Below are 14,300 nucleotides of genomic sequence, written 5' to 3' on the forward strand. Positions count from 1 at the left end.
ACCTAAGAGAAGTGTGGCCGGCAGGGTGAGGGAGGTGATTCTGCCCCTCTGCTCTGCTCTGGTGAGACCCCACCTGGAGCTCTGTGTCCAGATCTGGAGTCCTCAGCACAGGAAGGACATGGACCTGTTGGAACGGGTCCAGAGGAGGGCCATGAAGATGATCAGGGGGATGGAGCACCTCTGCTGTGAGGACAGGCTGAAAGAGCTGGGGGTGTTCAGCCTGGAGAAGAGAAGGCTCCGGGGAGACCTTAGAGCAGCCTTTCAGTACTTAAAGCGGGCTTAGAAGAAAACTGGGGACAAACTTTTTAGCAGGGCCTGTTGTGATAGAACAAGGGGTAAGGGTTTTAAACTAAAAGAGGGTAGATTTAGACTAGATAGAAGGAAGAAATCTTTTACAATGAGCGTGGTGAAAATCTAGAATAGGTTGGCCAGAGAGGTGGTAGATAACTAGAATAGGTTGGCCAGAGAGGTGGTAGATGCCCCGTCCCTGGAATCATTCAAGGTCAGATTGGACAGGACCCTCAGCAGCCTGATCTAGTTGAAGATGTCCCTGCTCACTGCAGGGCAGGGTGGACTAGATGACCTTTAAAGGTTCCTTCCAACTCAAACTATTCTATGGTTCTATTATTCTCTTCTGTGATTCTATGGTAGTAAACTGCATTACATTAACGTTTACGATTATAAATAATTTTTGTTTCAATCCATTTTGCTCAATGTCAAATGTATCTAAAATCACCCTCATAGGACACATATTCCTTTTCTCTTCACTCTAGTTTTGCCCTTTGATATGTTTTAACCTGTAAGGTCTTTTAAGCAGGAGCATGTTAAGAGTCCCTGGTCCTTAAATCAGTGTTCCAGAAGCTCTGAATTTTATGTTAAGCTCGGTGTAGCACGGTGGTTCATCAAGCTGGAACTGATTGCAGAACTAAGGCTTGCACAGTAATGTGAATAATACCAATGCCTTGCCAGAGATAGATAAGGTTCTGATTGGAAAAGTAAGATGAAGTAGGACATGAATGGAGGATTTATTTGTGTCTTAAGAGAGACAAGGTTTTAGGGAGAGGTAATATCTTCTCCTCCTCAGCCAATTGACAAGTTTTAGGTCACAGGAACCCCTGAGGAATGACTTTAATACCTGACAGTTTCTCTCCTCTGTTTTTCCAATTATTTTAATTACTTCAAAGCAAAAAAAAAAGTCTCTCTCTCTACACAACTTGTCTATCTTTTGTTGTTACACTGTCATGTTAGTAAAACCACTACCGTAACACAGAAGATTAAATATTAGTTCACTAGCCAAAATTTATTTAGCAAAAACCTGTTCACTGAGAGGCTGTTGAATGCATTATAGCTGTATCATCTCTCCAAAGATGGGAGCCAGGGTTTTATAAGGCAGACAATCTGATGACTGTGACACGGTATGACACACCACCCTGACAAAGCTCCTGCTGAGTTGAACCATACCAGTTCTACTGCAATGGCCATTATCTTAAGACGTATCAGGACAGAAGCAGGAATGTCTTCAGCGTGTGATCTACATCTTAAACTATGGGATCAATCAAGTCCTGTGCAGTGAGCAGTAATAAAGCAGACATATTACTTGTGAAGCAGGCTTAGAGGGTATTTGTAACATATGCTTAAATTTAAGTTGTGGTCCCTGACAGATTTCTCCTGATAAGGGCTGTGAGTGCAAGTTCAGACTGTGCTTTTCAGATTATAATGAAATTATAAGCAGCAGTGGTCCTGCATTTCCTTCTGTCACTATGTTATGATCATTTCTGCGTAAATGATACAATAGCATAGAATCCTTGTACACTGAAAAAACCTACATTTGCCCAATGCATGAGTATATGAAAGGTACATGAGATATCATTTCTGTTTTGATAGGCTTGTGCTCCCCTATATCATTGGAGAACCCTTAAAGATACCCCTGAGAAGGACCCCGTTGGCACCTGCTACGTAGCAATTCAGAACTTCAGTGCCTATGCTGAATATTCACCTTGTCGCAACAGTAAGTATTAATAGGAATAATCTTGTGTTGGAGGAATTGATATTGCACTCAATGTTTTCATCCTTTCAGTCTTCACGCAGTCTTGGTTGAATGAAGATTACTATATGACATTATTTAATTGGATGAGGGTTAAAAAATCAAGATTAAATTATATCCTGCAGTTGGATGCTTTATTGTATAATTGAAAGAGGAGAACTTAAGTAAATGAAACTTACACAGTTACAGTGATGAGATATAATTGGTTCAATTTAATGGTTTTTAAATGTAGCAAACGGATCTAGATAAGAACCAGACACCATTTTAAACCAATTACTCATGCTTAGTATAAATCTCTCATCGCAGGATCACCATCTGAAGACCAGACCCTCCACAGAAACACACAAGCCTGTATCACCATTCATGCCAATATCGCCCACAATAGCCCATTTATGAAGGACTTCCAGCATGGAAGAAAGTATGCACATTAGCACTGCTGTTCCATGCTCTTCTCTGTGGATGTGGTAGCAATCTCTGGGCCTCACTTCTTGGAGAATAGGGCAAAACAGTGCACATATGTTTAGAATCAAGTTCAGTTACCTAGAAGTCTGCATAAAGTACCACACATTAGATTAAATCAGTTGTTCATCCTGTTCAGCATCCTACGTCTAAGTGTTTATGATGATTATTAATACTCTCATTACCTCAGTGCTCCAAGTTATTAAACTCAGTATGAAGTATCCAGGGACCTTACTGGGCTTTGGACTGGGCTGGGTGTGTGGCAGTTTCTGCACTCACAGAGCAGAGAATTGTTCTTTCAGTTATTTTTCTAAAGGTAATGTGTGTAAGAGAGCATATATGATGGGCTTACCTCTCTCTTCCAGGGGAAGCCCTCACAGCAAAGCCGTGATGGTGTTCAGTGTAGCTGAGATGGGGAGCTGTGTCAGGTTGCATGAGCCAGCTGATGAGACAAGAAGTCTGAGTGTAGTTCCTTGTCATGATACTCCTGTGGTATCATGGCAATGGGTGTCGTGATACCCTTGTACAGAGACCCTGCTATTGCAGCACTCTTGCCATGTGCGCATGGGCTAATTTCAAAACACACCTTTTAACCATTCCTTTACTGCAAACTGCTGCTCCCTTCGAGATTCTCATGGATTATTTTGCCAAGAACGTAACAGGTATTTTACAGAAAAAGCAGACGCTTACTTCACGTAATGAAAAGGTCTCTTTCCTGTGAAGATCTAGAGACAGCACGCCAGAAAACCTGCACACCTCTAGCAGTGTGAGACATGGGCATGTACATTCAGTGTTACTCCTGGCTTTCCTTTCCTCACATTGAAGCATAGCTCTAACTGAGTTGTGCTGCCAGATCTTTTCTTTTAAAGCCTAAGCCTCATCCCTGGATGGACAGGTAAAGGAAGAAGCTGAATCTGTAAGAAATGGTGACCATAAGATCGTGCTTTATGTGCTTCTGGTGTCTCACTGGGGCTTTGCCAAAGGCTTACGCTATTCAAAAAGAGTTCAGGTGGCCATTTCTGCTCTCATTTTCCCAATCCCGCAGACTTCCAGCACTCCAGTGCTCACAGAAGAGCCCTAAAATGCGTGTCAACACATCTGCTACAATTATGGAAGGATTTGCAGACTAGAAAAAAATAGAAGCAGGAAAGATGTTTTTGCGTGTACAAATGTGCATCCAAAATTAGATTACATTTCAGCTGCCATTGAGCAAATGTGTATAAATTTAAGGACTGGCCCTTGTGAAGGACACGTGCCCCTTTCCCTTGCCCTAATACAGATAAGCAGGACGTTGTCTGAATGTTGACATATGCCAGGTCATCTACTATGTCAGCATTTTTTGAGAATGCCCTAGGCAACACTTATTTTTGTGTTGATGACAGAGCCGACTGTGGTGCCTGGGGTTTTCTTGTCAAGTTTTTTACTTTTGTATCTCCAGCCAAATTCAAACTGAATCCCTGGTAGTTATTGCAAGGGTCCTTCCTTGGTAGCGAGAGGAGAAAATCCCAAGGAACTGGTCCTGTTTTTCAAAACCTTCTCAAGAGGGCTGCATGTTCAGGGTCCTGGAGAAGGTCTTGATTTGCTCTGCCTCTTCTGAAAAAGAACGCACATCTTTTCACATATTTTGCTAGTTTTGCCTTTACAGCCTTCCAGCTCCAGGGGCGTGTAAGCTGTCTTCCACATGTACTGTGAAGTCCATAAAATGCTTCTACCTTCATAATTGCAGGCAATGCAGATCCCGAAGGACAAGGCTTTTGTCAAGCAGGTTTCAGCTTAGATTTTTACAAGGTGAGATTCTGCTTCTGAAATACTTTAACCAAAGGTAACTCTGATATACCCTCTGTATTCAAGCACTGTCTTAGTGATTCAAGGTTTGTCCCCATGCTCTTGCATGTGAAAAGTTTCGTGAAGTTGCAGTAAGTTCTTTCCTCCTTTGCATGCTTTGAAGTTTCTGGTTTCATTAATGATAGAAACACTGCAATCAGCACCTCCTTATCTCTTTGCAGCACTGCAGTCTGACACTGCTTAGCCTATCTTAATAGAGAAATAGGTGAAAAATTGTATGGGCTTCTGTCTCAGTGTGTCCCCCTTACAATGCTCTCTAGATCCCTGACTTTCATGAAAGAATTAGCAGGCATCAGTTAGATTTTTTAAAGTTAAAATAGCTCGTACAAAGATGCTTTTGGAGGCAGACTAGTCGTTGAGTAAGACTGTTCTCTTGTGGAGAAGATGCATAGGGTGATCTTAACTTCATTTACGTATGGATTTTCCTGCACATCTATGCACCTACATCCTTTCCTTGAACAGGGCTGTTCTCCTCTATCATGATTCTGATATTCTTTTGGTCATTTAAATTGTTTTTCCCATGCATACTTAATTTTGTTGTGTTCTTTTGTTGTGTAATTTTATTCAATTCTGCTTTTTGTAGAATGGAGACCTGATAGTAGGCGGGCCTGGTAGTTTTTATTGGCAAGGTATGTTCATCTGGCTGGTTAACTTGATCTAAGAAGTGAAGCAGAAAATATTGTAGAAAACATTCTAGATTTCCATTGTTTTCTCAGTTTAAGATAACCAGTCTCTGGTCTTATTTTCAACAAATACAAATCAGAAGAATTGCTTAACAAGCAACTGAGCATAAAAAAAAACGGGGAAAAATAAGATGTGGGTTGTATAGGAAGCAAAACAAATAGAAATAACTATTTTTATGTTGGCATTTTAGCACATTTATCATTTAATTAATAAGCTGAACTTTTCCCTAGAAATACTGAAATTTTAAAAATTGTTAATATTTGTACATTTGTCACTATTTGTTTCTGAACACAACCTTTTATTGCTATCTGCGTATATTTTTAGTTTGTTTGTGGCATCACTATGGTTTTCAAGAGGTGGTTTCTGATGTAGGTAAAACCTGAGGTGCTTTTGGTAAAGGAGTAAAAGGGTATTTTTGCTTTAACCTGTTTTGACACGGATGATGTAGCTGATTCCCAGACCCTACCTACCAGCTCGCTCATCATCAGCCTCAGGGATGTGTGTTTTTGCATTGCTGTTAAAGGAGGAAGATGTAGTTGATTATGGTGGTAGGGAATTCATAGTTTTGAATTCTCCATTGAGAAATTGCTTCCATGGGTCTGCTAAGTTTTTACTACACAGCATCAAAAGGTAGCTGAGCCTGAAAATGCTTGACTTCAGTTTGAATCAGCACCTTTAAATGCGTCTGGAGATGTTTTTGTGGTGGTTCAATGGAGTCTCAATGCCTTGTTTTATTGATTTATGTGTACTCTGGAGACTTTCAGGGTAATAATGGAAAAAGATTGAGAGAAGTTGTCTACTCTTTGCATCTGTGCTGTATTATCAGCTCTGTTCTGATTTTCTGCTAGCCCTATTTAGTAGAAACTGCCTCTCCTTTATGCCGCTTTCATTTATGAAGCTGTTTGAATCCAGGTCAGGTAATCACTGCGAGCATCGCGGATATCATTGCAAATTACTCCTTCAAGGATATTTTGAGGAAGCTGGCACGAGAGAAGCAAACAGGAGTGGCCCCACCCTCATATGATGACAATTACATGGGTAAGCTAAGCTCTATGTCAGTTAGCAATACGTTCTAAAAGCATGGGTCTTACATAAAGGTGAAAACAAGCCCTAAATTACTAATGTCCCAATTGTGAGAAGATTTAAACATGCTTTGCCTTAAGCACAACCTCAAATCAGTAGTTTGCTAGTTATTTCAGTGGGACTATGAACATTCTGAAAATTATGCACAGCAACAGGGTTTGAAGGTTGAGATTTAAATGGCTCATTAGGATACTTATTATTTGATCTTAAATAATTAAACAGAAATGCAGAATTTTACCATTGATATCTTATTTTCATTCCAAGATGACAGATTGAGTTTAAAGTCATTAAAGACTATTTCAATTTTTAATAGATAAAAGAAAATTCAGTTCTACCATATTTTGTGCAGTACTGCACAAATACCCAGTTTATTCTTACTGATTTTAAAAAGATGCAATTGAAGTAAGCAATAAGAACAGTCAATTTGAATATACTATGTAATAAATAAAAAGACTCTTTATGTACCTTTTATTTGTACTGATCTCCAGGAATTTGCATGACGTGCTCATGGCTCTGCACGTAAAACAGGTTTTTCTTCACATAGTTATAGAAAAGATGCAGTGGAATTTGCAGGGAAAGGTGCATCCTTTCGTCTCTGCCTATAGATTTGAAATTGCAGTCCTTGATACAATCCCAAAGTCTTTACTCTGTCATTAGCAATTATCTCAGAGGTTTACTAAAGCTCCAGAAGGCACTTAACTGCATCTTTGGAAATCTGCTTTCTATACAGAGCTAGAGGTGTCCCTGCCCAGGGCAGGGGGGTTGCAACTCGGTGATCTTTAAGGTCCCTTCCAACCCAAACCATTCCATGAGCTCCAGAAGGCATCTTTGGAAATCTGCTTTTTATACAGAGCTAGAGGTGTCCCTGCCCAGGGCAGGGGGGTTGCAACTCGGTGATCTTTAAGGTCCCTTCCAACCCAAACCATTCCATGATTCTGTGAATGAAGACCTAAATTGTGTCAATAGCTGTTAGGGCAAACCACCATAGTACCTGCTGTCTTTTCAGATAAATTATTCTTTTGGAGAAAAGGAATAGATATATTATATATTCAGACCTATAGTTAAATTAGTCATAATATTGCTATGAACAGTTTTCCTTTTTGTCCACACAGTTTTAGTATACCAGTGTTAGAAAATTTGCATTCTGATGATCAGATGAAGAGACAAATCTGATTGTCCTTGCATATTTTTTGAAAGAAATGGTTTATCAAGTGTTTTGCTTGTAATTTATCTTTGAACAGGATACTCAGTGGCTGCCGGGGAATTTACTGGGGATTCTGAACAAGGTAAGAAGCTATATACTTGAATGGAAACCATATGGCCATACACCTATTAAATTCCTCATTTTGGGTCTCTACGCAGGAACGTACCTTTTGTGCATTTGAAACCCTGATGAGACTTAAGCTATCTGTGCCCAACATTCTCAGAGGCAAAGACTTCCTTAGAAGCAGAGCAGAATTTAAGTAACCCAAAAGTCTGAATCCGTTTTTATGGTGGTGTGCCCATGCATCTATTCAGCAGATAGAGCTGTCACAGCATGGTAGGTGGAGCCATCCAGGCTCACTTGATTTAGCCAGTTTGGGGACCAGTAGTCAGTAACCTGACTACTAGTCAGTAACCTGAGTATGGATGGGAAGACCGTCCTGGTGACCAGTAGTCACCAAACTGGAGCCAACAGTGCAGTCCTGGACGGTCTTCCCATCCATACTCAGGTTACTCACGTGCACGGAGGCTGCTGGTCCCCAGCACCTGGCTGGCCAGATGCAATGTGGCTTGGAAATACAGTCTTCCCATCCATACTCAGGTTACTCACCTGCACGGAGGCTGCTGGTCCCCACCATCTGGCTGGCCAGATGCAATGTGGCTTGGAAAGGTCTGTGTGTGCTGAAAGCACACTTCTGCCTGCCACATACACCTCACAGCCCAGGCTAGGAGGTAACATTCAGCTGCTTCTGCACAAAGATGTGTCTCCACCGGCATGCTAGCTCTCGTTGGTGAAAGCAACTATAAAAGCTCTATAAAAGTTTTCCTAGTTCCAGTTCATGTGCTGTAATGGTGGGGTGCTTGGGGCAGTTCATTAGCTGACCCTGTTTATACATGATATTTTTCTGCACCGGCATAACGCAGTAAGAACAAGTTCCCTGTGCTCTTGCTCCTACCCCGAGCTTTATATTTAACAGCAGGAGACAGAAGATTTGAATTCCTTTTTATAAAACCTGTGCTTAGAGGCAGAGAAAACATTCTACAGGAAGATGAGGTGTTCAATTAGTCCCTTGAATTAGGAAAAGCTTAATGCACGTGAGTATAAATGTCTGAATATAGAATCATGCCTGAGACTTTGTAAAGGTTCTTGGATCAAGTAAGTTTGATACAGAACATAGAATAATTTGCATGTAGATGACAACTGTCATCCACAAAGAACCAGACATCTCACAGACTTAATAGCATTGCTTAAAAACATCATCACTGTTAAACCTTCACCTGCTTCACATGTTTCATGATCTGTAAAATCACTACCTTCTAGGACTCTGCATTAATGAAGAGCAGGTTTGGATCAGAATTAGAGGATAAATATCCTTTAAATGTGCAAAATGTCATTGCATGACTTTGACTTAGAATTCAGCTCAAACACTGAGGTTCAAGCTGTTGCCTTTGGGAAAAAGTGACACAGGATATTTATTAGTTTCACATGTCCAGGGAAAACTGTCCTGGAAGGTGGCAGCTTCAGTAATATAGTTCTGTTAATTCTCTAAAGACAAAGTCAGAGCAATCCATCCTGCAAGGGCTAGGTTTTGCAGCCATACTTCTTGGAGCTTTAACTAAGTACAGACAAAACTTAAACCCCACTTAATTGATGTACTGAACTCATAGCACAAAGTACTGTGGCAGGAGAACTAAACCCAGGCAGAACATTGCCTGATTTCTAAGTTGTAAAGTGTGTTTTGGAGGTGTGTTAGAACACTAGTTTCTCCGTGTCTCTGTGAATTGAATCCAGTGTAGAGAAAAAGCTCCAGTTTCAAGTTTCATAGACTATGTTAAAAATAATAGTCAGAAATAGAAATTTGCCCAGGATTTAGCTATTTTCAAGTGTTCTGAAATTGTACAGGATTTCAAAACATACAGTTAGCTGAAAATATCTATAATGCCTGGGATTTCATAACTTATGAACTATGTTTCTTTACAGGGCTGACAATCTGTCAGAAAGTATTGCTTACGGGGTAGCTTTCTTGAGGGGATGAACAGCTCTGTGGTCCAGGCTCAAAAAGCCAGGAGAGACATAAGACATTTCTACAAATGACCCCAGCTCCCCAGAACTGCTGCTGCTTAATCCTTGTAGAGTTTCCCATCCTGTGCCACTATGGGTTAAAAAAAATAATAATAATTTTGCACTCAATGCTATAATGTGGAAAAAATATGTGTCCCTGGTAATGGAAGGCTGCAGCCAAGTGTATGTTTGTATAGATATATATCTATAAATGCATATTAATGTTTTTATAATGGATGGTTCATGAGTCACTAAGTAACATGAATGATTGGCACAAAGAATTGCGCTGTTGAATGACCCGGGACATCCTGTGTCCTGTTCAGTCCTTCACTGCTCCTTCCAACCACAGGGGAGTAGATAAACCCAGAGAGGAACAGAGGACAGCTAGGTCAATACAAGCAGGTGTCTGAGGTGCTTTGATACCTGAAGTCCCTACTGCTGTCTTCTGATGTGGATATCCTAATGAGGGAAGGTTTAGACAATAAGACTGTGACTTTGCTTTTTCCATTTTTTCCACTAGTTGTTTCAGATTTTGCCATTGAGCAGAATTACATCCTAGAAGGCAGCTAGGTCCAGTGTCTCATGTTCTTGTTCAATGGATTCCCTCAATGCCACTCACAGAAAATCTCCCTCTAATGCTTTTAGCTAGCTTCTAGCTCAGCAAAATGCTTCTAGCTTAGCCAATCTTGTTGAACACTTTAATGATTTCAAGCCAAATAACAGATGAGACAAACTCTTGTGCAGCCAGAAAGAAAAGGGGTTTTTTTAGGATACCTGCGTTTAGCTTCTGTACTATAGTGTGTGATGCCATAATTAATTCTGGTTCCATCCATCCACAGCTGGCATGTAACAAGCTGAATAGTATTAAGATCTTTATTATACTGTGCTGTGCTAAGTAATACTAGGCAGAAGGAGATCTCTGGATGAGTGAATTCAGCAGTTAAGATGTAATATTTCATGCAAGTAGATGCACTGAATGAATGCTGACAACTTAGAAATTAATGTCTTGAAGTGATTTGCATGTGTTTCTGATACAGATAACAAACCCAAATCCTAAGGGTTATTTATGTATCAAGAAAGAATTTCAGTGGTGTGGGGTCCATGTTTCATGCACCACTCAGAGAGCATAACCAGTCCACTGTTGGTCATTTCTCTTTTCAGAGTTGGTTGCTGGAGTCCCAAGGGGAGCACAGAACTTCGGCTATGTATGTATTGGACCCTCATTTTATCCTTTTTATGGTGAGAATGCAGTTAGATTATTTGGAATACTAAAGTCTACATTATATTCCCTGTCTCTTTGATTCTAAATTTTCTCATCAGAGAAAAACTGCCACTGACTTTTACCCTCAGGCTTACCTGGCTGTGTTGAAACATCTTATTGGTTTGGGCTTTGAGTATTAATCACTTGATCCTTTCCGAAGTTTGTTTTCAGTGTCCAGTTAGAAGCATGCTTTGAGTATTACCAGTATCCCTCTACCTGCTGAGTGTTACCAGACCTAAGCTTGCCCATGGGTTGGCCTATTTCATGTGCGATGCTGTGTCCACAGTGGGGAGAAGTCCTAGTTCAGATTATTCGTACCCAGTGTTTATTTTCAGTGCTTTAAGTACATACACTGAACACCAGATGCAAGAAGTCACGATATGCCATTAGAAGTGAAGGGAGAAAATGATACAGGTGTGTGGATACATCTTTTAGCTCATAGGAAAAAAAAAAAAAAAGTTTCAGAACCCACCTGACTAGGAGAGATCCCAACCACAGACACATTCTCTAGTTTTCACAGAATCATAGAATGGTTCTGGTTGGAAGGGACCTTAAAGATGGACAATTCCAAATCCCCTGCCCTGGGCAGGGACACCTCCCAGTAGACCACGTTGCTCAAAGCCCCATCCAGCTGAAATTCCTTGTGTCTCTGGAAGTTACTAATACCATTTTTCAGAGGAAAGGTGTGTATGTGTGTGTATATATATATGTAGGTTCAGGCTGGATATTAGGAAAAATTTTTTCACTGAAAGGGTTCTCAGCCATTGGACTGGGCTGCCCAGGGAGGTGGTTGAGGCACCATCCCTGGAGGTGTTCAAAAGCCGGGTTGATGTAGTGCTGGGAGGTCTGGTTTAGTGATGATGCTCCTTGTTTGTTGTGTGGGTGTCTATTTTTGTCAGTGAGGTTGACGGTTGGACAAGATGATCTTTAAGGTCCCTTCCAACCTAGAAGATTCTGTGATTCTGTGATTCTGTGATGTATGTGTGTTTATATTTCTTAATGTTTTCGTGTGCACTAATCTAGTCACTGATTAGCTGATAGACTGTGATTTGCTGCTGTTCACAATGTTGAGTAAGGAAGGAAAATAGTCCTTTCCTCATTTTATTCATGGAGGACCTGAGACTCATATAATCCTAGTCATATATTCAAGATCATCTAGGAAAACTGCAGTGAAATGAAATAATTGGTTTTTTCTTGAACACCGGGACCATCCTTCAGTGTGTCAAATTGGTTTGCAGTGATGTTACACTGCAACATCTCTGTGTGCTTGAAACTTTTCCTGTTTTTCTGTTACCAGGTTTCAATTATTAATTCTTCAGACTTGACCTTTATCCAGAATTTCACTGGTGAACAGGTAATGTCAAGCAAGTACATGATGAAATATTGTATCTGTAGAGAATATAGTTTCATTAACATAGTTTCAAGAGTATTTAAAATATTTTTTAGAATTAATGACCATAGAAAAAAAAGAGGATTATCAGTAAAGAAATTTTAAAAATTGATATCTGATGTGAAAGCCTATCTGTTGTTTTTTATTTCCAGATGGCGTCTTATTTTGGGTACACTGTTGCAGTATCTGATGTTAACAATGATGGGTAGGTTACCAAATACATTCAGCTCCAATGAACATTCATGGAAGCAATGCCTGATATTTATTAATAAACATAGGTTTTCAGGTGCTTCATACCTCAAAATGCTTCTCTTGGCTTCTCTGCTTTTCTAATTTTAATTGTTCGTGTAGCCTTATCTTTGTGCAATTACAGTGGCACAAGTATTTGCAGGCCTAGTTTGGGTGAGTTTGTCTTCCTGAGTATTTATTCAAAGCAGCATGGCAAAGTGGGAATGTCCAAAGTCTTAGGAAACAGATCCAGGTAGAATAATAGTGAATAAACAGTGCTAGCTACTGCTAGGTGGAAGTCAGAAGTTCGTTCTCCCATTCTCAACAGCAGCTGTCTTCTCATGTGTGGACCATCCGTAGCTTCACTTCTCAGTTTTAAAAGCTTTCCAATATCTTCAGCTCCTCATTCCAGCACCTGCTGGTTGTCCATCCATTTTCATCATCCAGAGGACCAAGAAGTGTCTCAATGTTGAGTAAGGAAGGAAAATAGTCCTTTCCTCATTTTATTCATGGAGGACCTGAGACTCATATAATCCTAGTCATATATTCAAGATCATCTAGGAAAACTGCAGTGAAATGAAATAATTGGTTTTTTCTTGAACACCGGGACCATCCTTCAGTGTGTCAAATTGGTTTGCAGTGATGTTACACTGCAACATCTCTGTGTGCTTGAAACTTTTCCTGTTTTTCTGTTACCAGGTTTCAATTATTAATTCTTCAGACTTGACCTTTATCCAGAATTTCACTGGTGAACAGGTAATGTCAAGCAAGTACATGATGAAATATTGTATCTGTAGAGAATATAGTTTCATTAACATAGTTTCAAGAGTATTTAAAATATTTTTTAGAATTAATGACCATAGAAAAAAAAGAGGATTATCAGTAAAGAAATTTTAAAAATTGATATCTGATGTGAAAGCCTATCTGTTGTTTTTTATTTCCAGATGGCGTCTTATTTTGGGTACACTGTTGCAGTATCTGATGTTAACAATGATGGGTAGGTTACCAAATACATTCAGCTCCAATGAACATTCATGGAAGCAATGCCTGATATTTATTAATAAACATAGGTTTTCAGGTGCTTCATACCTCAAAATGCTTCTCTTGGCTTCTCTGCTTTTCTAATTTTAATTGTTTGTGTAGCCTTATCTTTGTGCAATTACAGTGGCACAAGTATTTGCAGGCCTAGTTTGGGTGAGTTTGTCTTCCTGAGTATTTATTCAAAGCAGCATGGCAAAGTGGGAATGTCCAAAGTCTTAGGAAACAGATCAAGGTAGAATAATAGTGAATAAACAGTGCTAGCTGCTGCTAGGTGGAAGTCAGAAGTTCGTTCTCCCATTCTCAACAGCAGCTGTCTTCTCATATGTGGACCATCCGTAGCTTCACTTCTCAGTTTTAAAAGCTTTCCAATATCTTCAGCTCCTCATTCCAACACCTGCTGGTTGTCCATCCATTTTCATCATCCAGAGGACCAAGAAGTGTCTATGGCCTGTGCTTGTCTGGAAGGAGAGTGCTGCTCAGCTCCCAGCATCCTGCCTAAGACACTCAGGGATTTCCCAACAGAACGCTTGCTAACTGGCCTGTCGTCGTTAGGCGTTGTGCTTGTCTGGAAGGAGGGTGCTGCTCAGCTCCCAGCATCCTGCCTAAGACACTCAGGGATTTCCCAACAGAACGCTTGCTAACTTTGAACTTAGGCAAAGTCTAAATGTTTTAGAAGATCGTGACTTTAGTAAGTGAGTATTGATAGTAGCTTTCTAGAAAGGAGATACAGATCCCTGAAGCTCAGAGCCTTGGAAGTCTGCACAAAGGTGAGCCAGGATTATAGTTAGAGCTATGGCATACTCTTCCCTATTTCAAAATGTCTCAGATGTGTCTACTTCATATTCTTTTTTTGTGATTATTTCTTATTAGGTGCTTAAACATAGTGCATTTAATAATTTTTCTGGGCTAAATCATTACTTCCCATAAGCGACTAGTGACCCTTTAAAGAGTGAGGGTAAAAAGTAACAAGGTGATAAAATGTTACTTCAGTTCCAAAATA

At 40.1% G+C, this 14,300-nt stretch overlaps 1 protein-coding gene across 1 annotated transcript in view; it reads left to right on the top strand.

Annotated features, from left to right (window-relative positions):
* ITGA8 (integrin alpha 8) overlaps positions 1-14,300 on the top strand; it is a gene marked incomplete at its 5' end in the record, with an annotated part of 122,777 nt that overhangs the window by 14,503 nt on the left and 93,974 nt on the right. The window contains 8 exons of the mRNA XM_014952942.1: positions 1,885-2,008; positions 4,230-4,291; positions 4,932-4,977; positions 5,945-6,070; positions 7,357-7,401; positions 10,542-10,585; positions 11,939-11,995; positions 13,204-13,256. Coding sequence (XP_014808428.1) covers positions 1,885-2,008; positions 4,230-4,291; positions 4,932-4,977; positions 5,945-6,070; positions 7,357-7,401; positions 10,542-10,585; positions 11,939-11,995; positions 13,204-13,256 — 557 coding nt within the window. The remainder of the gene's footprint in view (positions 1-1,884; positions 2,009-4,229; positions 4,292-4,931; positions 4,978-5,944; positions 6,071-7,356; positions 7,402-10,541; positions 10,586-11,938; positions 11,996-13,203; positions 13,257-14,300) is intronic.

Source organism: Calidris pugnax, unplaced genomic scaffold (assembly GCF_001431845.1).
Source record: "Calidris pugnax isolate Ruff unplaced genomic scaffold, ASM143184v1 scaffold181, whole genome shotgun sequence".
Lineage (NCBI taxonomy): Eukaryota > Metazoa > Chordata > Aves > Charadriiformes > Scolopacidae > Calidris > Calidris pugnax.